General features: G+C 35.7%; 3 protein-coding genes across 3 annotated transcripts; all 3 read right to left on the bottom strand.

The window, feature by feature from the left end:
- Window positions 1-5,402: 5,402 nt before the first annotated feature.
- On the bottom strand, window positions 5,403-6,128 carry LOC135677533 (E3 ubiquitin-protein ligase SIS3-like). Its single transcript, XM_065189893.1, has one exon. It carries the CDS (start codon window positions 6,126-6,128, stop codon window positions 5,403-5,405), a length of 726 nt encoding a protein of 241 aa, XP_065045965.1.
- A 4,495-nt stretch (window positions 6,129-10,623) lies between these two features.
- On the bottom strand, window positions 10,624-17,413 carry LOC135677532 (uncharacterized). The gene is made up of 2 exons (XM_065189892.1): window positions 16,900-17,413; window positions 10,624-10,964 (listed from the first exon to the last, which is right to left on the bottom strand). The coding sequence occupies exons 1-2, from the start codon at window positions 17,411-17,413 to the stop codon at window positions 10,624-10,626; spliced, it is 855 nt and encodes a 284-aa protein (XP_065045964.1).
- A 5,080-nt stretch (window positions 17,414-22,493) lies between these two features.
- LOC135677830 (E3 ubiquitin-protein ligase RING1-like) lies at window positions 22,494-23,339 on the bottom strand. Its single transcript, XM_065190239.1, has one exon. It carries the CDS (start codon window positions 23,308-23,310, stop codon window positions 22,627-22,629), a length of 684 nt encoding a protein of 227 aa, XP_065046311.1. The 5' UTR covers window positions 23,311-23,339; the 3' UTR covers window positions 22,494-22,626.
- Between the last annotated feature and the right edge of the window lie 2,800 nt (window positions 23,340-26,139).

Here is a 26,139-nt window from a genome sequence, read left to right as displayed (position 1 = left end):
AACGTTTAATTATTTGACTCTTCCATATAAAATAACAATGAGATATTCTCTTTTGATAGTCTATCAGTCAAAATTTTTCTTCTCATCAAAAATTTCTTTTTCGTTTATATCTTTAATGAGTTGAGAGATATTTTATCTGAGCTCATCTTACGTTATATTATCTCGACATTGTCTAAGTTAATCATATCTTATCTTGGATGTTTTTTTTTATATATTCTTTTAGATTTTTTCACAAGATACTCTTATTTTTATTTTTTCATAATTATTTAGAGTATCATTCTTACTATTCATAATCCCTCAATGAATTAATAAGATGATATTTTACTATTCACAATCCTTCTATTTTTGTTTTTATTCTCATTTTTTTTCTTTCTCCTTAAACCTCACCTGTACATATTATTATTTTCGACTCTCCCTACTAACAGTTTACAAAAGCATAGAACATGATATCTTTTAGCTTAATATAACTGAACTAAAAGAAGATATCTTTTGAATTATTATATAATATAAACCATAAAAACATTAAATCATTATAATAAATATCAAAAGCTATTTCTCACCTCATCCTCTTGTTCATCTTATTTCATTATCTATCTTTTTTTTTATCAATTTATGTCAAAAGAGGAAAGAAAAAAAGTTCTAGGTAAAGAGCAAAAATATTTATTAGAACGAAGTTATAAATTGAGGGCATATATGTCTTTTTATAAAGGAATAACTTAGAAATATTCAAAGTTCTTAACATAAGATCATAAATAATAAAAAAAAGTTGTAAATAGTAATCTCCCTTCCCAAATCTAACAACTTCTTTCTTTTTTTGTTGCTTTATCCGAGCATGCGTAAATTTTGATATTATTTTTTTATAAAGTGATACATTAATGGACTCTTCTTGATATAACCAATTGTTAAGTATAAAGAGTTGACAACTATTATCTAATAATAATCTCGAAATGACTCTTATTAGATGTAGAGCTCTGTTATAAATTATAAGAGAATTAGACTATGTCTAACAACTTTATCCAATCTCAATGATTGACATTCACGTAGTTTCAAAGATATCGCTTAAGGAGTAAATTTATTTTTTTAGTTTGGTAATTCATTTGAGGGTGAAGACTTATAAAGAAGTATTACTTGGATTCTAGCAATTTGGACAACTTAGTCTAAAATCATTCCAAGAATCATATATCTCGATCGCTAATGATATTATATAGAATTCCCAAATACTTCATCTTATTTATCATCATCAACTTGACCACCTCTTTCATTGAGCAATGTAGGGGTGTATCAATGAACATTGTATATTTCGAAATGATCGACCACTATAAGTATTAATCCAAGTCCCCTTACCATCAACAAACTTAATATGAAATATAAAAAAATCTCATGACTTTTTTGGTACGAGCAATAGCTTTAAAAGTCTTATCGACTTTTGGTGCTCTATTACATCTTATTGGCAAATAAGGCATGTTCGAACATATTCTTCTATATCAATTCTCATTTTTGACCAATAGAAGCCTCTCTCCATAAGAGTCCATGTTCAGTGAATACTTAGATGTCCTGCCCAAAGGGAATCATGACACTCTCTCAAGAGTTTACACTTCAAATTATTTGCTCAAGAAATATAAATTATATTCCTTTAGGGGTAGACGAGTCCATCTTGGATTCAAAATTATCATACTTTCCCTTCTTCAATCAGTTGCATCAAAGTTACTACCTATAGATCACTATACATTCCATCCCTCATCTTAAAAGAAAGTTAAATTGTAATTGACTTGCTTGGCCTTCGCCTTCTAATTGCACAACATTCATCAACTATACTTTCTTGCTTAATCCATCGGCTACAACATTTGCTCTTTTGGGCTTGTACTGAATTGCTATATTAAATTTAACTATAAAGTTTTGCTATCATGCTTATATTAAGGAGAGCTTTTTTTGAGTTCGGAAGTAATTCAATATGATATTGTCAATTCTTAGCACAAATATGTTTTAAGAAGATAGTACCGACATACTCATAGATAGTGGACTATCATCTCCTTATTGTGCACCAAATATCATTGCTAGGTCTCATTGAGCTTGGGACTCTCATAGATCACCGTGTGACCCTCCTACCTAAGTACTATAATATCAAAGTCCAAAGCATCTATATGGACCTTGAAATATTCCCCATAGTCTAATAATTTGAGTACTAAGTTATTCTAACATAATAGCCTTTAGGTCTTTGAATGTCATTTCATATTTGTCTGATTATCACTAAGGTTTAATCGGGTTTCGATTAAACCCAATTCCGACGAAAACCGTTTCGTAAAGATATTAACTTGAAAACATATGAGTGTAGTGAAAGCAATAAGAAGGTAAAGCAATTTGCAATAAAGGTAAATTGCTCAAAACGAAATGCAAACTAATTTATAGTGGTTCGGTTGTAGTGACCTACATCTACTCCACCGATTCCTTTTATATCGAGGCCTCCAGCATCCACTATTAATCTCCTTTCAATAGGTGAAGATCAACTACTCGTTTATACCCCTCCTTTTCTTTTCACAGAGACAACCTTTTATAAGCACTCACTCCTCCTCCCTAAACAGAATTCTAAACTTAGACTTAGAGGAGGAATTCTCTCAAGTGATTGCAACAACATTTTCCCACTTTTAAGCTCTCTGTGCTTGTGTATGTTAACCAGGGATGAGAGGGATATTTATAGGCCTTAAGTGGATTCAAACTTGGAGCCTAAAAGTGTATCATCCCGGGTTTTTCAGGTCCTGGCGGTACCGTTGCCTGTGTTGGGCGGTACCACTGCTTGCAGCACTAACACTGGACGGTACCATTGCTTGACACTCTGCCATTGGGCGGTACCACTGCCCAGTCTGGTAGTTTCATCGCTTGACAACCTCAGAGACTGAGTCTTGGCGGTACCACCGCCCAGACTGACGGTACCACTGCCTGACAGTCTCGGAGACTGTGCCACGATGGTTTCACCTATTGAGTCATTGTTTGGACTGTTACACTTGACCCAATACAGCTTAATCTTGGGCCAAGTTGGCCCCTAATTGAGTTGGCCCAATTCCAACCCAATTATATATTAACTATGAATTTTAAGGCATACACTAAGTTAAATAAGTCTAGTAAGTCTAAGTTTCTTCCGGGGAACTTTCGATGATCTCTTGGCAATGTTCCAACGGACTACAAACTTCTGGACTTCACAATGATCTTCTTGGTGAGTTTCGACGAGCTTCTTTGGCAAACTTTGGACTTCTCGATCAATTCCGGCAGAACTTTCGATTAACATCTGGACTTCCGACGAACTCTCGAACTCCCAACGAAATCTTGTTCTTGACTTTGAGACTTCATTTTGCTTTATGCTTTGATTGCTATCATAGTTAATCCTGCACACTTAAAACCTACTTTAATCAAGGTAATTATTATAAATTAAATCACATGTTGTTCGGTATGTCATTGGTCCATCGGCGCTTCGTCCGAATCTTCGGTACATGTTGTCTGGTATGTCATTGCCCAATCAGCTATTTGATCTCCGCAACTCCGATATTCTTGGCGTAATTTTCGCTCTTCTTGGCCCAATGCCCGAACTCATGGCCCAAAGTATTCTTTCGATATGTCGACCGATCCTCCGACTCGATGTCAAATCTTATGATATTTTCTACTCTGGCCCAACATGATTCTTCATACATTTAATTGTCTTTCTTTGATCGAAGCTTCCTGCATCACTCAAAACGCATATCAAATCACAAATACTATTAATTGATTTCATCATCAAAATTCGAGATTCAACAAATACTCTCCCAAAAGCCTATCTAGCCATGTGCCACCTAGGTAGCTCTTGGGTGTTATGCTGGTTGATACTTCGCACTATTCTATGGAACTAGAAAATCCATAAAATGACTACTTAGATAGTTTATTTCTGGGCAGTTTTACCTATACGTGATAACTGCACACAACTTACATTTACAAGCCTAAAATTACCACAAAAGCTAACCAAAATGAGGCTACCAAACTTATTATAAGCCATCTAAATGCTGCATAAAATATGAATAAAATAAAAAGATGCAAACATATATGAGTATTAACACATCAAACACCATAATTATCACTTTATTTGCGATTAAGCGACGATGAAGGTGATAGCGACAATGAAGCGTAAGCGGAGGAAAAGATAGTTTTGATAATTTTTAAACTAGAGGTGTGATTTGAAAATATCTATAAAAAATAAAATGAGTGTAACTGTTTAGAAAATATCTAAAATGTGAGTATTTTATAAAAAAAATTACCTAAGATATATCTTATAAAATTGAAAGCTTACTAAAAGAATTTAAAATCAAAATTTTAAGTTAAAAATAAAATATATATCAATCTTATTGGTCAATTTATGATCTAAACTTTGCCATTGAGGTGTTGCAATCAAATATCTGCCAAGATCAAATCCTCCCCTCCCTTGTGATTATTATGGTATTTCTTACATATTTTCCTAAATATTTATGATTTTTTAATTATTTAAAAAATTCATCTTAAAAAAATCAAAATGTTGGTAATAGTTGATACGTGGAATATTGACCTTTAATGTTAAATATAAAAGTTTGATGATGAAATTAATTAAAAAGTTTTAAAAATTAATCTTATAGTAAACTAAATTATATCGGGGTATTTTGACTAAAGAAATGGATTGTGAAAGATTTAGATGTCAGATTAAAAGTGGTATCAAGAGCTTGTGATAAAGGTTCTTGATGTTATACTGAAAAATCGAACATCATATAAGAAGGATAAATTATGATATCGAAAGATACGGATCAACTGAGATGCCAAAAGAATACTAATACACCGAAAAAATAAATGACTTTGCGAAAGACTCGGTGCTATATCCAAAAAAAATGAATGTTATTTTGAAATCTTTCTGGAAGTTAAATTAGGGTTCAATTACGCTAAATTCGAGCAATGTCAAGTTACTGAATTGGGTCAAACCAGGTTGAAATTGGACCCATAATTACTCTCTTGCTCAATCCCAATCGAAATTGAACGGCACATAACTATAATTGTTTGATCTGCCATAAACAGAGGATGATTGCAGTAAGCATAGAACATGCCACAAACAGAGAGCTCTAACAATCACAAAACAAACTGAGTAGTAGAGCAAAACAAGAAAGATCACCAGATGGGATTGTATAGCGTTTTATTTGCCTAAGAAAGGCAATTCATTACATACTTCATTTACAATCCGCACAAAAACTTCTTTCATGTCCTCATCAATGTATGTACAACACGAACGCCATTATCTACCTTTCGAATCGACTGCATCCGCTGGCACTTATTTTCTCTTCATCTGTAACAATATGCAGTCCAGAAGCAGGAAACAGAAGATGTCTCTGAATCTCGGGGAGATCAAGAAGAGGAGAAGCATTTCAGGGATCAGCAGAAGCAGGTATGGCGTGTCTGCAGAGAGGACACACATGGCTGCTCTCCAACCATCGAGTGAGACAGCCGCCATGGAAGGCGTGCTTGCATGGCATCCGCGTCACCTCCACGCCCTCGTCGAACTCCTCGAAGCAGATGATGCAACTCTCCTCTCTGACATCTCCTCCACGCTCGTACTTCACCACCGCCAGCTCCTTCACCGCGTCCGTCGACGCCGGGATGCCGCCGAAATCCCCGTCCTCGCCGACGCCTTCGACGTCCGAAGAAGTTTCCTCATCGCTCGGGAAGTGGGCCAAAGGTACATCCACGATCATCTCGATCCCGCTGCCCGAGTTCAAAGCCATCTCGACTGGATCATTGCAGAAGGCAACGAGTTGTCTCTCCATCCACCCGGCGAAGCAGATGTCATAACCATAGACGCCGGCGCGTAAGAGAACGGTCGAGATCGCCCGGCGGCGAGATGCTTGGTGGAGGAAGTCGCCGAGAGTGAAGACAAAGGTGTGGTAGGCACGAGGGGGTTCCTCCACGACTCGACCTTCGACAATGTCAATCACGGTATAGCCGAGTTTGATCACCACCGGAGACGATGCCGGCGTCCCCTCAGTTTGATAGGCCCTGAGAACCCAATCGGCATGGCCATGGACAGGAGTCGTCTCCATCGCCTTCTTGTCGCACTTCAACCGTGTGAATGAACTCGGCTTAATTCCTACCATGGAGCGGCTTTATATAGAGAGACAGAGATTCTGGTCTCCGAATCCGAGACGGGATCGAATTCATCGAGTACAACTCCTAAATACAATCCGACGCGTAGTTTCCGTTGCCACATAAGTTTGCGGGTTGGACTCCGAAAGCAGTTCCATTCGACACGTGTTGAAATCCTACGTTAGAACGAACTTGCTTCTTTCTTGATGGATTATTCGTGAAGATTTAATTGGAAATTGAAGGGTTTTATGACGTCATCTCTATAAAGTCAACTCTTTCCTGCTCCTCCGTGTTGACGGAAGCCATTCACTACTAGACGCCAAATTAATTCCTCCCTAAAACCAATCAAGCATTGACATCCAAAATATAGCTCGACAGCAAAATGTAGAATTAATTTTTAATATTTTTTTATTTTTTAATATTTTATTATATAGCTCGATAGTAATATATTGAATTAATTTTTATTATTTTTATTATTCTATTTAAAGATATAGGGATGATTTTTTTAAAAAAATACTTATATTTTAGATTTTTTCAAATGATTATCTCATTTTATTTCAAACTACCCCTTCTCGTCCGCCCCTCTCCCTTGGTTGTCATCACCATCATATTATCCTATCTTTCCCCTCTTCTCTCCCATTGCTTGATCTTTCCCTCTCATCTTTTCCTCTCCTTTCCGGTAGTTCATCCTCTCCTCCTCTCTCCCTCTCTTCCTTTTTCTTCTCTCTCCTTTCCGTCATCTCCTCCCTTCTTCTCCCATCGTGGATGGCGAGCAATGACAATAAGTGGACAATGGGCTATCACGGATTTAACTGGTCCTACCTAACTCATGCGGTGCATTTGCGTGTCCATCTGCAAAAGGTTAGTTTCTCCGAAAGTTCTTATGGTCCCTTGAGAACTTGCAAAAGAGAAGATAGGTCGAGATCCCCCCATCTCGAAGGACAGGGAGGGGCTGATCTCCGGGCCCGACAGAAGGGTGATCGGCCGGTGGTTCTCCCTCGGGGAGAGCTCCCGCGGGATGCTCCTACGACTTGACCTGCCTTCTAGCGCCAAAAATATTGGTGAACAAATATGCCGTGGCTGATGAGTTAGCACGACTTGGTCCACGGGTCGATGTCGGGAGTCTTCTGTCAACTGAGTTGGATGCCGAGGTAGGCCGGGCCCTTGCGACGGGGTGTTGATCAGCATTTCTCGGTTCGGGCGTCGTCCGCGTTGAGCAGTGTCTCTTCGTCTCCAGGATGGTTGGCAGCTCATCTTCGTTCACCGGATGGCAATTCCCAGGTTGAGATGCCCGTGGCTCGAGAGTGGCCGCTTTCTTGCAAAAATGACCTTCGTCGGGTGATTCCCGACTTTGGCCCCTCTGACGAGCAAGTCAGTAGTTGTTTTTCTCTTCTTTTGTGTCCTCTCCCTCCTTAGCCGGATGCCGGCCAGGGGCTTTTATATTATTGTACGAGGGTCGATCGCACGTGGGTTTGACGTGACGACTGATCCTCGAGGGATGAGACGGTACTTTTGTACGGCCGTCGTCCCGGGACGCGAGGGGCGGCACCAGACGGCGCCGTCCAGAGCTTCCGGGACGGGACATGCCAAACAACGCCTCTGTACGGATTCTGACTTAGCGCGTGGTTGTGCTCCCCTTGCTGACTCGGTTGTGACGCGGCGTGACATCGGTTGTGACATGTCTTGGACCTAACATATACCTTATCAATCTCGATCCCACGGCCAGAACAAAAAACCGACACAACTGGAGAATGGGAGAAGGCAACGAGATCTAGCTCCGAGCGCGGAATATAGAGGAAACTAGGATCGTGGGTGCGTACGTTGCAGAGAAGGGAGAAGATCGCGTGTTGGCGAGATCTTTGGTGGATAAACTGGGCGACGGTGAACGCAAAGTAACGGTGGCGGTAGCGCGGTCCCTGCTGGGTCATCACGGGGTAGCGTAGCTTGATCATCACAGGAGCCAATTGTCTATGTAATTGCGACGCCCGCGTCCGGCCCGTCACCGTAGCCTTGAAATCCCAAGAAGCAGAACTGAAACGAAACTCCATCGTCGCCTTCTTCTCGCGCTTCCACCGTGTGCTCTCGGGTTTTCCACGGAGCGGCTTTATAGCCGTCTCAGTCCCAAATAGGATAGCGTTGCCGTGGGGGAGTAATCGTAATTAGCACTGGACGCGTGGATTCTATTGCCACTTAAATTTACGCCTCGGATTCCAAATCTAAACGCTTTCTAAATCCAATTTAATGTTGATATTAAAGCAAATGAGTCAATTCTCAATCAGATTCGATCTTAATCGAATACTACAAATATTGACTAAAAATATTGAAAATTCATCTCTACAAAGATGAAAATATACCAAAAAATAATGTCATTAAGAAAGAAAGATTATTTGTTAAATCAAGTGAAAGATTATTACCTTTATCAAGTGGAACTTATCATATATTTGATTTGATATAATTATATTTTTCTTTTTATTCTTAAATTTAGGCCTATAAATAAAAAAGAACATTATAATGGAGACCATAAGAATATAGTGAACAATGTACTTTTCTTACATTATTTATGTGAGTAATGATATCATATTTATTTTTCTAATGTCCACATGCAACACATGAGAAGATGCGGTTTTTTTCTTTGGAATTCATTTCTTTGTCTTAAAATGAGTATCGTAGTTATCCATTTATTTATATCGTTATTTCTTTCTTCTCTTTTTATTTCTCTATTATCAAAAAATATTTTGTTAAAGCCTTCATCAGATGGGTAAGCATGATTTTAAATAGATTAAGGAATATTAATAGCATATAAAAAAATATTAAGCGAAGACGATGTATATTACAAACATAAATTTTGCAAACTCCGAATGGTCATGTGACAAAAGGTCCAAGGTGGTTTGTTGTGAGTAAAAATCCTCATAAGTACCCACATGACATTATAGTAGAATAAGGTAGCGAAGGAGCCTTGAACACTACCCAAAAGCCTATCTAGCCATGTGCCACCTAGGTAGCTCTTGGATGTTATGTTGGTTGACACATTGCACTACTATATCGAGCAAGAAAATCCATAAAATAACTACTTAGATAGTTTATTACTGGACAGTTTTACCTATACGTGATAATGACACATAACTTACATTTACAAGCCTAAAATTACCATAAAAGCTAACCAAAATGAGGTTACCAAACCTATTATAAGTTATCTACATGCTATATAAAACATGAATAAAATCACGAACATATACGAGTATTACATCATATCAAATACCTTATTTATGACTTTATTTGTGATAGAGCGACGATGAAGGTGATAGCGACAATGAAGCGTGGTTTGAAAATATCTAAAAAAAATAAAATGAGAGTAACTGTTTAGAAAATATCTAAAATATGAGTATTTTATAAAACATTACCTAAGATATATCTTGCAAATTTGAAAGCTTACTAAAAGAATTTAAAATCAAAATTTTAAGTTAAAAATAAAATATATATCAATCTTATTGGTCAATTTATGATGTAAACTTCGCCATTGAGGTTTTGCAATCAAATAACTGCCAAGATCAAATCCTCCCCTCCCTTGTGATTATTATGGTATTTCTTACATATTTTCCTAAATATTTATGATTTTTTAATTATTTAAAAAAAATCATCTTAATAAAATCAAAATGTTGGTAATAGTTGATACGTGGAATATTGACCTTTAATGTTAAATATAAAATTTTGATGATGAAATTAATTAAAAAGTTTTAAAAATTAATCTTATAGTAAACAAAATTATATAAGGGTATTTTGATAAAAGATACGAAAGGTTTAGATGTTATGCTAGAAGATTAAAAGTGGTGTCAAGGGCTTGTGATAAAGGTTCTTGATGTTATGCTGAAAAATCGAACATCATATGAAATGTTGAAGAAGGATAAATTGAGATATCTAAAGATATGATGATACACTAGAGGATCAACTGAGATGCCAAAAGAATGTTAATACACCGGAAGAATAAATGACTCTCCGAAAGACTCGGTGTTATATCAGAAAAAAAATGAATGTTATTTTGAAATTTTTCTTGAAGTTAAATTAGGGTTCACAATTATGCTAAATTCGAGCAATGTCAAGTTACTGAATTGGGTCAAAACAGGTTGAAATTGGACCCATAATTACTCTCTTGCTCTCCCAATCGAAATTGAACGACACATAACTACAATTGTTTGATCTGCCATAAACAGAGGATGCTTGCAGTAAGCATAGAACAGAGAGATCTCTGCCACAAACAGAGAGCTCTAACAAGCACAACACAAACAGAGTAGTAGAGCGAAACAAGAAAGATCACCAGATGGGATTGTATAGCGTTTTATTTTCATGTCCTCATCAATGTATGTACAACACCAAAGCAATTATCTACCATTCGAATCGACTGCATCCGCTGGCACTTATTTTCTCTTCATCTGTAGCAATATGCAGTCCAGAGGCAGGAAACAGAAGATGTCTCTGAATCTCGGGGAGATCAAGAAGAGGAGAAGCATTTCAGGGATCAGCAGAAGCAGGTATGGCGTGTCTGCAGAGAGGACACACATGGCTGCTCTCCAACCATCGAGTGAGACAGCCGCCATGGAAGGCGTGCTTGCATGGCATCCGCGTCACCTCCATGCCCTCGTCGAACTCATCGAAGCAGATGATGCAACTCTCCTCTCTGACATCTCCGCCACGCTCGTACTTCACCACCGCCAGCTCCTTCACCGCGTCCGTCGACGCCGGGATGCCGCCGAAATCCCCGTCCTCGCCAACGCCTTCGACGTCCCAAGAAGGTTCCTCATCGATCGGTAAGTGGGCCAAAAGTGTTAGCATAAAATCTGTAATCATGCTGTCTGTAATGCGGAAAAACTTTTATGCCAAGATTGAAATCAAATAAATTAGATCTGATAATATTACGATGCGTACCTTTTCTTGTTGTTCAGAAAAAATAAATCTTATCTAATCTTCAAACGCTTCATCTTCGGATCTGAAATATTAATCTGCAAGGATCTGCAAGGAAAACTAGATCCTTCTCCTCTCTTCCTATCTTTTCACAGGAACACCTAAATTGATGGATTAGGGGATTAGGGGAGAGGGAGATTGAGAGAAAAACCTTAATCTCTCAATTGCTGAGATGCTACTCAAACGTACTCTTAACCCCCTGTCTATCAGATGCCCCCTTAGCCCCTAGAGGTTATAGGCGAGAGCTGAGGGTCTAGGATAAGTTATTAGGAGAGTTCCTCCCATCAAGGTTATCTCCTAAGGAATCCTACTTTAACATGGACTTCTTTTCTATTGGCCAATAACCATAATTAGAATCCAATCATAATTATAATATATCTTACTTAATTAAATAGGGCCACATAATCTTACATTCTCCCATTTGGCTCATTAATCAGTAAGATATAAAAGGATTTAAAATAAAAATAAATAAATAAAATTTATTTAAAACAATTTGACTCAATTGGATTCTGAAATTTTACAAAAACTATATACACACTGTGAATTTTTAGAAAATAGGCCAATAAGTCCAATAACAATAATAATACTACATTAAGTCTGACTAATATTATGAGTCATAGCGGTTGTATGCCATCGATGTCACACTTCCTTCTATGTACCATAATACTATTAGTCTTTCCTAATGTAGTCCAAAATGACCCCTATAATTTGTCTTGTCAAGACAATCCTGTCATCACATTCAACCATAATATGTACATACATAATTGTGATCAGGATAGCAAAAACAAATAACTTTAAGTACGTAAGTAAGAATGTCAATTATAGTATCCACTCAAACATGCATCACCATATCTTTTATGGGTTGCTCACAAACCCAATCATAAGAACATGTTCTTTCAAAATACTTTAGACTATAAGTCCTAAGTGAATGGATCAACAATCAATACAGTGGAACTCAAGTAATTAATTGACATTAGATGTTTCTGGACTCATCTTCTCTAACCATCAAGTACTTTATACCATAATGCATATAGATGCAATAGTACTTGTCATTCTTAGAGAAGAAAACTACTGCAATGTCATAAAATATCTTCAACGACTTAGTAATTGAGCCTGACCACACCAAGTCCTGAGATAAAAAGTTTGCAGTCACAAATTTGATTAGTGGCCTTAAAGCATGCTACAAAATCAACTTCTATTATTAATAATAATAAATTGCCTCTCTAATTACATAGATATTAACCGTAAGGTGGACTTCCTATTATCGAGGTAATTTATATAATCAACATATGAAAAATACCATAATTTCAAGCTGATATAATTTCATACATGTGAGCATATAATCTTTTGTCCCTTTCGAATATCTTATTACTTTCTTTTTAGTCCTTTAATGTTTTTACTTCTGGGTGACTTCAATATATACCCAATATTTTAATTATAAAAACTGATATCTTTTTTTTTAATACAAGCTTGGGCATAGACTTCCAACTGCGCATATACAAAGAATATTTTCTTTATCTGATTCTTTTCAAGTCATCTTCAAGTATTTACTATTGACTAAAACTTTGCTTTTATGATTGACTGAACAAAGCTGTATATTAAAATCTTTTCAAGACTCGGTTGATATATCCTTTCTAAGACAATCTTCATAATCATTGAGGTCTATCCTTGAATTACTCAATGTTAATAATATAAGATGTCTTATTCATATCAACCATATTAAAACTTTTAGTGACAAATTCTTGATTTAGTATAATAAATCAAGATCACTATAGGTCAGACAAAATATTATCCATAGGACCAATATAATAAACTTGCTCCCACTAATATAAATACTAATTAATAGTATTTACCTTAAATATGAAATAATGATATCAAGAACCTTTATATATCATTACCTTGAAGCTTATTTAAAGTCATAAATGGATTCCTGAATTTGCATACCAAACTTTATATTTCTTTCATTTTCTTTGTAAATCATTTAGAGTAACCCATATAAAGCTAGATATTAAAAATATTTTCATATCATTATGATATGACTCAAACTCATAATGAATCATTAATGTCATGATGATTCTTAACGAGTTCATTAAAAATCTCGTTATGATCGATACATTCTTTATGAGTAAAACTTTTAACCACAAGTCTGACCATTATATCGTTCGACATTGGCCTTTGAGTCATATGTATATAATAGACTCTTTTACAATTATTGGACAATTCGATAAATTTATCAGACACCATTCTGGTTATTAATTTTAACTCTTCTTTTATTGCATCATATTACTTTTCAGAATCATTATTTTTCATGACCCGTGACAAAAATAAGGGATCCATTCTGATTCCTATAATATAATTCTTATAGATATACAACATAATAACCATAAATAACATGATTCCTTCCCCTTTGAGATATTCTCAAAGTTATCAATTATGGTTGTTCTACAAGACCATTAATAGCAATATCAATATAATGTGGGGGTTTAATAATGTTATTTTGTTGTTTACTTTCATCAAATCATTTAATGATTTGAGTAACAACAATCTCTCGAATAATAAAGGAGTATTAACTTGTATCTCCTTTATATCAAAATTAAATTTCGAGATTTTCACTATCACTGATTTGCTATTTTATAGGAATCTTATGTTACCAGATTTAATTGTCTTCGTACTATGATTAAAGCAACAAGATATGTACCCCTTTTAAACTTTTCTAAATAGATAATAAAATATTCAGAAATAATTATTAAATCTAATTTTCTTTTATGTGAGTTGAAGATCCTTATCTCTATAGGACAATCTCAAATATGTAAATATCTTAAGTCATGTTTCCTATCATTTCATAACTTAAAAGAAGTCATGTAATTTACTTACTAGGAACACCATTCAAGATATACATATTTGTCCTTGAAGCTTCCTCTCACATTGATTTGAGTACAAAAAAAATAATCTATCATGCTCCTAACCATATCTATAAGGTATGATGATATCTTTCAGCAATCATATTCTGCTGTAACACATCTGGTAAATCATATACCTTATTTTTCTAAGAATCTAACAAAAGAATTGGGTTCATCATAAATACCATAAAATTTATCACCCGTGTCAGATATGATGATCTTGACTTTTCTATCTAATTGTCTATCAACTTCATTTATATACACTTCAAGAGTGTAAATAGTCATAGACTTTACATGAATTAGATATATATATAATCATATCTCAACAGATTATTTATATGATGATAAAATGTCTCTCTTTAATGAGACAAAATCATAAAGTGATAAACATAACCTCAAGGAGTTTATAAAACTACATTTCACTTCAATATTTAATTATAGGATCATTGTAAACCTATGATTCATATTAATTCTGCATAGACAATTATACATAATTCAAAGGTTAATTTTTTTTTAATCACCATAAGTTTACAACCATCAAAAGGGAAATAATATTATAACAATTCTAGGTAAAGAACTTAAATTCCCAGAATTATAAGAACATGGATTCTCAAAATTTATCAAATTGAATCATCTTTAGATATAAACGATAAATACAAACTAATATAGCTTTCACTTTAAGATGATTCCCTACATTGATAAATATCTCATTCTCTTTTGATTTTATCCCTCTTCATTTTTCTTTTTATAAAAATATCTATTATTGATAACATATAATAAAGCATTAAATTAATCCATCAATAATATCCGTAATATTTGATTTGAACTATACAAAGGTTATAATTATACCTTTTTCATTTCAAATCAAATCTTATAGTATATTTCTTCTTCACATAACTTTATTTGCTACAAAAGTAACATTTTATTGTAAAGATATTCTTTTATGAGTTTATATAATAATTATAAACTCAGTTGGAATTATGCTTCATCCTTATTTTAGTGTTACCTACTCCTTGAGTAGTACTCAAAATATTATGAGTCTTGAGCTTACAGCTTTATCATTTATTTTGAGGATATAATCTTAAATTCCTCAAATACTATCATAGTAAGGTGTTAACTAATGACTTATCAGATAATTTAAATTGATCCTAAGATATTCTCATGCGCTAGTTGTAAACTGTACTGAAGTCTAAGTATCATAAAATTGAGTCTTTTATACCTTTCTTTATCAGTCACCTCAATTATTTATTTCACGAAACTTTCAGTAATTAATATTATATTCTGTTCAATTAATCTGATTAAGGTCTCACTCACTCAATACAACTTGTATATGCTCAAATCATTTATTTCAGAAAATATAGGGACATTTACAGAAACACAACAAAGGAAGTACCACAGTAATAATATAACATTAATGCTTTGAGTTTTCAAAATATGATGAACTATTGATATCATCTATATTTCACCTTTGGGTGAAATATTGACATATCTAGTGTTCACTCAAAAACACTTATGGAGGACTTATACCATTCTTGTAGAATAGTGTTGTTACCTTTGGGTATACAACCCTAAACTACAAGAATATCCAAAACAGTATCATCCTACCCCATCACATAATTATTTGAAATAGATTCTCCTTTGGGATTATCTAAATCTCATAATTATATGTGTCATCGTGAATATTATTTTATTTAATGTCATTTAGGATTAATTCCATAATATATTTTATAGATTATTGGTCCAGGTCACTTTGGTGGCTATAGGACCAATACAAAAAGATAAAATACAGTCTAAAATATCCCATGAATGATATGAACTTTATTGTAATTCATATCCCATAAGCCTATCATCCCAGGCTACTTTGGTAGCTACCGGTCAGATAAAACTTAGGAAGATAAATTACAAATAATATTCACTAAATTTCTTTATCCTGATTTATACTGTCATTATGAATATTATTTTTATTTAATATTATTTAGGACTAATTTCATAATGTATTTTATAAATTATCGGTCCAGGTCATTTTGGTGGCTGCAAGACTAATACAAAAATATAAAATACAATCTAAAATGTCCTATAAATGATAAGACCTTTATTGTAATTCATATCACAAAAGTTTATATCCAAGACCACTTTGGCAACTACAAGTCAGATAAAACTTAAGGAAATGAATTACAAATAATATTCATCAAATTTCTTTAATTTATGCTAAGCAGTTCAATAATAGAATAACAACCATAATAATTATTGAACATTAATACTAAGCAGTTTCAATAATAAAATAACCATAATAATTATTGAACATTAATGCTAAGTAGTTTAATAATAGAATAATCATAATAATTATTGAACTTTAATCAGCAAAAGAAAACTCATATGATAATCATGATAACATATAAATCATGTCTTCATTGCCTTCATGTGAAAGGTAAATATTATTTCACAATTTCAAATATATACATATGAATAACTAAATAAATATCCAAGAACAATAACTGGATTTTATTTATCACATGTATAATCAATAATTCATATGAGAAAACTATAAAATAACCATAATTTATATTTTTTTAAATCAAAAATTAAATCCAATCAAATAACCAAAATATAATCATGATTAAATTCAATCATAATTATAATAAATCATATTTATCAATTTTATAATTGAGAATATAACTTAAAATTCTCAATTTCATAAGAATAAAATTATAAATATATGAGAATATAAACTGAAATTAAGAAATTCACAAAGGGTAGAACTATAATTTGGCAAAATTAGACTCGAGGGTAAAACTGTAAATATGTTGACAAAACATAAACTGGAATTACGAAATTTGCAAAGGGCATAATTATAATTTTGTAAAAACCCTAACCTCGAGGTCAAAACTATAATTATGCCAAAACCCTAATCTGCCTTGCCGCCTACGCGTGCGGCGCGGCCGTTGCGACGTGCGGCGCTGCCGCCGCTTGCGCGCGGCCGTTGCGACGCTGCCGCTACTCTGCTCGCGCGCGGCCGCTGCGGCGCTGCCGCTGCTCGCGCGTGGCCGCTGCGGCCTTTCCTGCCTGCGGACGGCACGCACGACTGGCCGCGACTGTTGCCAGCACGCGGTCGCTACCGCCGCGGGGGGGCTGCCTTTGCCCACGAGCGACCGCTGCGGCGGTTCGTGCCCGCGCTTGGCCGCCGCCTGTGCACGGCCTACCCACGCGCGGTCGCCGCCGGTGCGCGGTTGCCATGCCGCGGCGCTGCCTGTGCCGCATGTGCCCATGCACGACCGCTGCCACTGCGCGCGACTGTCGCGGTTCCTGCCCACGCTTGGCCGCAGCCTTGGCGCGGCCGCTGCCCTCTTTTCATGGGAGCTGCGGCTGCCGCCATATGCGGCCATCGTCCTTCCATAGTCACCACGTTCACAGGCGGTGCGAGATGCCCGTGGTGCCGCCATCGCTCGCAAGCGAACCTCTGCCCGCGCACGACCGTGATGCGCGACTACGGGGTGGTACACGGCCCTTCGTCGACAACGATCAACAGAGATGATTATCTCAATAACATCGATGATAATAAACAGTAAATTCATCGATCAAACATAAAATTATATAATGCTCGTAAACAATAATAGATCAAATCATATAGAAAGAAAACAGATCAATAATATCCGACGAATCATTCAGGCATCGTAAAGAACAATAATAGATCTACTATATTTGATCTCAAAAACTTGGCTCTGATACCAATTGTTAGCATAAAATCTGTAATCATGTTGTTTGTAATTCGGAAAAACTTTTATGCCAAGATTGAAATCAAATAAATTAGATCTGACAATATTACGATGCGTACCTTTTCTTGTTGTTCAGAAAAATAAATCTTATCTGATCTTCAAACGCTTCATCTTCGGATCTGAAATATCAATCTGCAAGGATCTGCAAGGAAAACTAGATCCTTCTCCTCTCTTCCTATCTTTTCACAGGAACACCTAAATTGATGGATTAGAGGATTAGGGAGATTGAGAGAAAAACCTTAATCTCTCAATTGCTAAGATGCTACTCAAACGCACTCTTAACCCCTAGAGGTACGTCCACGATCATCTCGATCCCGTTGCCCGAGTTCAAAGCCATCTCGACTGGATCATTGCAGAAGGCAATGAGTTGTCTCTCCATCCACCCGGCGAAGCAGATGTCATAACCATAGATACCGGCGCGTAAGAGAACGGTCGAGATCGCCCGGCGGCGAGATGCTTGGTGGAGGAAGTCGCCGAGAGTGAAGACAAAGGTGTGGTAGGCACGGGGGGTTCCTCCACGACTCGACCTTCGACAATGTCAATCACGGTATAGCCGAGTTTGATCACCACCGGAGCCGATGCCGGCGTCCCCTCAGTTTGATAGGCCCTGAGAACCCAATCGGCATGGCCATGGAGAGGAGTCGTCTCCATCGTCGCCATCGCCTTCTTGTCGCACTTCAACCGTGTGAACTCGGCATAATTCCTACCATGAAGCGGCTTTATATAGAGAGAGAGATTCTGGTCTCCGAATCCGACACGGGATCGAATTCATCGAGTACAAATCCTAAATACAATCCGACGCGTAGTTTCCGTTGCCATATAAGTTTGCGGCTTGGACTCCGAAAGCAGTTGCATTTGACACGTGTTCAAACCCTACGTTAGAACGAACTTGCTTCGTTCTTGATGGATTATTAGTGACGTCAGATGTATTAAGTCAACTCTTTCCTGCTCCGTGTTGACTGAAGCCATTCACTACTAGACGCCAAATTAATTCCTCCCTAAAACCAATCAAGCATTGACATCCAAAATATAGCTCGACAGCAAAATGTAGAATTAATTTTTTAATATTTTAATATTTTATTATATAGCTCGATAGTAATATATTGAATTAATTTTTATTATTTTATTTAAAGATATAAGGATGATTTTTTTTAAAAAAAATACTTATATTTTAGATTTTTTCAAATGATTATCTCATTTTAATTCAAACTACCCCTTCTCCTCCGTCCCTCTCCCTTGGTTGTTATCACCATCACATTATCTCGCTCTTCTCCTCTCCTCTCCCATTGCTCCATCTTTCCCCTTCGTCTTTTCCTCTCCTTCCCAATAGTTCATCCTCTCTTCCTCTCTTCTTCATCGTGGATGCCGAGCAATGACAATAAGTGGACAATAGGCTATTAATGATTTAACTGGTCTTACTTAACTCATACGACACCTTTGCGTGTCCATCCGCAAAAAGTTAGCTTCTTCGAAAGTTCTTATGGTCCCTTGAGGACCTGCAAAAAAGAAGATAGGTTAGAGAAACTATTTAACTTGGTATTCATAAGTAATTATTTCAACAAACACCTAATAGGTAATAGGAATGACAAATATAGACTTTGCAAACTCTGACCGGTCACTCGACAAAGGGTCCAAGGTGATTGGTCATGGTTAAAAGTCCCCACAAGTCCCCATGTGATATTACTATGAAATAAGATAATGAACTAGCCTTAAATACTATCCCAAAGGCTCTTCCAGCCATATGCCATCGAGGTAGCTCATGGGTGTTGTGCAAGTTGACACTCTGCACCACTCCATGGGACTAGAAAACCCTCCCAAAAAGATTGCTTGGATGGTTTATTTCTGGATAATTTTATCTCTACACGATAATTGCCCACAACCTACATTTACAAGCTTGAAACGACCACAAAAGCCAATAAAAATGGGGCTACCAAACCTACTATAAGTCGGTTATATGCTACACAAAGCATGAACAAAAATAAAAGACACAGACATGCATGAGCATTATATCGAACACTCTATTTACAACTTTATCTGTAACATTCTCTTCCACTTATTCTTTTAACGTTCTAGTTGAAGTCTTTACAGATGCTACATCTTCTAACTTTTGCTAAATCTTTAATCTTCTACTCCAATTGCAATACACCTCTTGACTCCTAACTACTCTCCATCGTTGTTATTGAGTAGTCGAACTTTAATCTGTCATGTTACTTCAACTTGCCAATGACTCGAACACTAGTGTAGAATCGACTAAGTTATATTGATCATTATAAGTTCTTATAGATGGATGAAGGAAAAAAACCTTCCTTATTATGAACTAGTCTCTTAAACGTTTCACATCGCTTTAACTGGGTGGATGCCTATTTGAGCTTTAATAAACATTATCTCACAGACTTTAAAATTTTTGAGGTCTTTCCTTCACAAAATATGCCCATTAATTTCTCTTTGTAGTTATCGTTTTCAAGTAGGTTCGTATCATTTTTACTTGTAATTGATATTTTGTTAGGAAATAAAATGAATAGTCTACTCTCGATAGCACCAATCATCATTGGTTAGATTTTAAAAACTATTATCTTTCACTTTATTCGAAGGATCTTTAAACATAGATAGAGCTCCTTTATAAGATAAATAAGAGAACTAGGGGAATCATTTTCGCCTATTTTTTTAAGAGTTGATAAGGTAAAAGTTATTTGACTTCGCCCACCTCATCGAGGATTGTACTTCATATATTGATTTGATTACTAGCATTCGTTTACTTTTTACTCATACTTTTGAAGCATCATAAGTGATTACACTCCTTGAATTGTATTAGCTATTATAATTTACCTTCTCATTGCCATTAAACTTTTGGAATGTATGAAGTTTTATTGAAAAAAATAAAATTTTACCTCGACTTGGAGCAAGTCTCTAATAGTTTGTCATATCTGAAATTATACCTTCTTCTCTATCATTTCTATTGTCGACTATTTTGAATAGAAAAAGTATAACACTATATACTAACTTCTTCATTCCTTAGTCGAGCCCTCCTGTATTGACCCGAAGTCCCTCACTTTCAACTATTTAGATAAGAAGCCGGTTGACACTAGTTTTGCAAAGTCTTTTAGTCTTTGCTCGTTAGCCTTATCTCAGTACTTAAGAGTTTGACTTTGTATTCTTTACCTCCGTGGTCTCTTTTATGATAAAGTGCTCTCCCTTCATGAGAGTAAGGAATCGATAACTCAATGATAGTCCTACCTTTATGGTATCATAACGTTGTCATACTCATGACCCTATTATCTGTCATCTCATATCTACATTCCTTTCTTCGCTTTTAGTAGATTTGTCCCTAAGGCACTATGACACTCCTCTAACTCCACCTCTATTCTAATCAATGCTTGATTTTATGTTCTTGTCCCTCTAAACCTATCGTCACTTTCTCATCCCTTTTGATCATTTGCTTCAACACCTTTATGTTTTCGAGTAATTCCCCTTAATCGATGGAAAGATAAACTATAAATCTCATGCATGACCACTACTTTCATGTAGTATGGCTTGTATCAATTATATTCTCTTTTACTTCCTTAGTAACAACGTTTGCTTGGGACATATATTGATGTTTGAGATAGTTTTTTGTATTTCTTGTGTCGAATCTAGAAAATATGTATTAAGCACGAAGTAGTCGGTATCGTCTAGGGAACATCGTTATAATAGACACATGTGTTAAAAATATTAGGTACGTGGCATCAAGATATCGATTATTTAACACCAAAGTATCAGTGAAGTGTTGGTCATGTCATTATTTTTCTATCAATTAAATTAGGTTATAAGGATTCATAAAGTAAATGTTGTGTTTAGATCACCATAGATTTTTTTTATTTTCTAATTATATTTCTTTTATTGACAGTAGATGATGAGAAATTTATTATAAAAATAATAAAAAGAGAAAGAAAGGACCATAGACCATTAAATAGTGATTGATCATAACAAATTGATTTTTAACCTAAGAGAATAAAATAGAGAAATCAAGAGGTAAGTCATGAGCACACCAAGAAGAAGAAATAAGGAATGAAAGGGAAACAAAATAAAATATATATAAATAATAATAAATTATCATACACTATAATTTTAAAGATGTACCAATCACTATATAAATTATAAGCGACTGATTTGTAAATAGATTTACATCTTTTTTTTTTCATTATGAGTCAGAATTTAATGATCTTGATACCATTGGATTTCTTATTTCTCTCGGTCCTCTTTTAGATCTGTACATTTTAACAATTTAACCTGTAATAAATATTCTCATCCTTCTCTCTAAGTGATTCTAATAATCCAAATTAGGTAGAACGATGAGCCTCGACATATCCCAGATAGGATGGCATTACGTTGCAAGAAATCCTAATTAGAATTCGACACGTAATTTCCATTGCCATATAAAGTTGCAGTTTAGATTCGGAAATTTCCATTGCCATATATAGGAGAAACCAGAGTTTGCTACGTATCTAATGGATTGCTCGCTTTCGACGCCCAGTCACTGTTAGATGCCAAATTAAACCCTTCCTAAATCCATCAGGGATTCTTAAGTACTCTATTGTTCGTTCCAAAATTGACTTGAAAGGCACACAACTCAATTTGTTTGATCTGCCGAAAACAAGGATGTTTTCGGTAAGCATAGAACAGAGGACTCTTTCTTCGTCGGTAGCTGTAGAGCATTTCAAGAACCAATTATTTCCTTCAAGTCCTCATCAATGTATGTACAACACGAACGCCATTATCTACCTTTTGAATCGACTGCATCCGCTAGCACTTATTTTCTCTTCATCTGTAACAATATGCAGTCCAGAAGCAGGAAACAGAAGATGTCTCTGAATCTCGGGGAGATCAAGAAGAGGAGAAGCATTTCAGGGATCAGCAGAAGCAGGCATGGCGTGTCTGCAGAGAGGACAGACACGGCTGCTCTCCAACCATCGAGTGAGACAGTCGCCATGGAAGGCGTGCTTGCATGGCGTCCGCGTCACCGCCACGCCCTCGTCGAACTCCTCGAAGCAGATGATGCAACTCTCCTCTCTGATATCTCCTCTACGCTCGTACTTCACCACCGCCAACTCCTCCACCGCATCTGTCGACGCCGGGATGCTGACGAAATCCCCGTCCTCGCCGACGCATTCGACGTCCAAAGAGGGTTCCTCATCGCTCGGGAAGTCGGACAAAAATACGTCGACGATCATCTCGATCCCGTTGCCCGAGTTGAAAGCCGTCTCGACTGGATCATTGCAGAAGGCAACGAGTTGTCTCTCCAACCGCCCGGCGAAGCAGGTGTCATAACCATAGGCGCCGGTGCGTGAGAGAACGGTGGAGATCGCCTGGCGGCGAGATGCTTGGTTGAGGAAGTCGCAGAGAGTGAACGCAAAGGTGTAGTAGGCACGGGGCGGTTCCTCCACGAATCGATCTTCAAGAAATTGCATCACGCTGTAGCCGAGGTTTATCACCACCGGAGACGATAACGGCTGCGACGCCGAAGTCCCCTCCGTTTGATAGGCCCTGAAAACCCAATCGGCATGGCCATCATCAGGAGGAGTCTCCATCGTCGCCCTCGCCTTCTTGTCGCACTTCAACTTTGTGAACTCGGATTAATTCCTACCATGGAGCGGAGCGGCTTTATATATAGAGAGATTCTGGTCTCCGAATCGTAGACGGGATCGAATTCATCGAGTACAAATCGTTATCTCGAATCGGACACGTAGTTTCCATTGCCACAGAAGTTTGCGGCTTTGGATTCCGAATGCCGTTCCGTTCGACACGTGTTGAAATCCTGCGGAAGAAAGAACTTGCAACGTTCTTGATGGATTATTAGTGAAGATTTAATTGGGAATTGAAAGGTTTTATGACGTCATCTCTAAGAAGTCAAATCTTTCCTGCTCCGCGTTGACGACAGCCATTACACCAAATTAATTCCTCCCTAAAACCAATCGACATCCAAAATATAGCTCGATAGAAAAATACAATTAATTTTTTATTTTAAAATATTTTATTATATAGTTCAATAGTAAAATATATATTTAATTTTTAATTTTAATTATTTTATTTAAAATATATGTGTGATTTTGTTTAAAAATATATTTTATTATATATTATTATAATTTTTTTTTGATGAATAGTTTAAGTACTTGATTCATAAGTCTAATGAATATAATTGGATAAACCAAATGACAACTAATTATTCATATAAGTCTTCTCTTTTCTTAGAGTCCTTTTCTTAGAGTCTTTCATTCGTCTCTAGGCCTTATATGAATTTGATGATATATGTTATGAAGATTAATCTTTGAGAATATCTTGGATCATTCTAGTTGATCCAATATATCTTCTAGTCAAGGTATGAGAAAGTGATACCTAACTATGATTTTATTGATGACTCTACTATCTATGCACATCCTATAGCTTCCATCTTAGGTATCAATAATCGGGACTTCACATAGGCTCATACTTTCTCAAATATGCCCATTTCACATTAACTCTTCAACTTCTCTCTTAATATCTCATTTTCTTTTGGGTTTATCCGGTAGTGAGGTAAATTCAGTAGATTTGCTCTTCGACTCCAATGAATTTGGTATTGAATATTTCTCATGGGTTGAGGTCATTTGGTAATTCTGTAGAGGTTATCTTTTTTAATTCTTTCAATATCAATCTTAGTTTTCTTAGAATCTTTACTTCATATGACTTTTCTCCCTTCACAATAAGAGCATAGCATACTCTTTTTTCTTTAGAACTGATAATGAATTCCTACTTTCACTTCACTTTAGAAGTGTTAGATTTGTCTCACTTTTTGTTAGTTGGTTGAATGATAATTTTCTTCTCATTTCACTATAATCTTTTCTTCTAAGGTGGATTACATTCATATGCCATGGCCTTCCAAATTGCACATGACATGTATTCATATCAACTACCTCATATATAACTTTCTCTTTATGGCTGCCCGATTGTGAGAGGAACTTAATAGATCTCAGTTATAGTGACAGTTGGGCATTCTTTAATCTATCATAACTAGTATAGCATTGGATGAGCTTTTGTCTATAATTTTAAGTGCCTCACTAATGATTTAGAAATGATGTTGTCAGAGCATTCATTGTATATGATCAATGCATAGACTTTGTTATTAATACTACATCGAGAATAAAAGATTTTATTGTATTGAGATAGATCTTCTTGCCTTAGGGTGAGTAATAATCTTTTTACAACACATCACATTTTCTCATTTTTCCTTTGCTATTTTAGATTGTCAATATCATTAATCATATCAGCTTGAGCATCTTATTCTTTATTAAAGTCATCTTTGTTATATGCAAGGTTGATAGTCTTACAAGCACGACACTCATAGGAATGATGACCAGGATCCTCACATTTAAAATATTTTTCAACCAAGGATCGAGCATATGGATTATTTGTGATAATTAAGATATGTTTAGCTTGTGTTATTGTTACTTCAGTACTTGTGTCTTAATTTATAAGTTATATTGACTCAATCATAACTTGCTTTTCTTTGTTAAAGTATGCGTCAGAGTACAAAATTATCGAATAGTAATTGGAGGTTAAGTCAATAATATTTTAATATTTAATATTATATTATAAGCATCATCTACTATCTATGTTGGAGTTTAAAGCATTCTATTTGTTATTACAAATTTTAGTCTATTAGGGTACCTTGTTGTCAACTAGTCTTTTGATTTTGATAAGTTACATCTGGTTGAAAGGTATAAGAAACTCATTAATATACTCGGTTATGGATCGAGTATCTTGGATGCAGCTTTACTATTATTGAAATAATAATTGTTCATAATCTAGCATAGGAATCTTTCTTTTAAAAGTTACCTCATCTTCTGTCATATCTATATTGGTGTCTTTTCTTATTTTCTTTTGTTATTATGTAATATATTTTACTATGTCGTTGTATCTCCTTTTAACTTATATACAATAAGCTTAACTTATTTATGATTAGGGACATCTCTCACCTTGAATAAGTTCTCTACTTCATAATAATTCTAGTAAAAAAATACTTCAATATTGAGGTGACTATTAAACGAGGAGGTCTACTTTGAGATGGTAATCCTCAAATAGTCTATTTTATCTAGGTGGTACTTAATGTCTTATGTTATCTTTCAATGTCATATTTTGAGTCATCATTATATACTGTTTGTTGTCATGGGTGGATAATACTATATCGATTAGAGTGTTATGAATCTCTCGGAGTTCTTAAGTCGTTCTTACTTCTTGTGCTTCTAACACCACCCATAGGGCTGACACTTTCCAATCATTATTGTTATGGTTGTTGTCATTGCCTCAATCACAAAAGCCATTATTATCAAAATTGCCATTGCTATTATCAATAACACCATCGTCGTCGCTACCATTATCATCAC

Source organism: Musa acuminata, chromosome BXJ1-6 (assembly GCF_036884655.1).
Source record: "Musa acuminata AAA Group cultivar baxijiao chromosome BXJ1-6, Cavendish_Baxijiao_AAA, whole genome shotgun sequence".
Taxonomy (NCBI): domain Eukaryota; kingdom Viridiplantae; phylum Streptophyta; class Magnoliopsida; order Zingiberales; family Musaceae; genus Musa; species Musa acuminata.
Note: the sequence above shows the minus strand (reverse complement) of the source record. Positions and strands in the feature narration are given on the sequence as shown.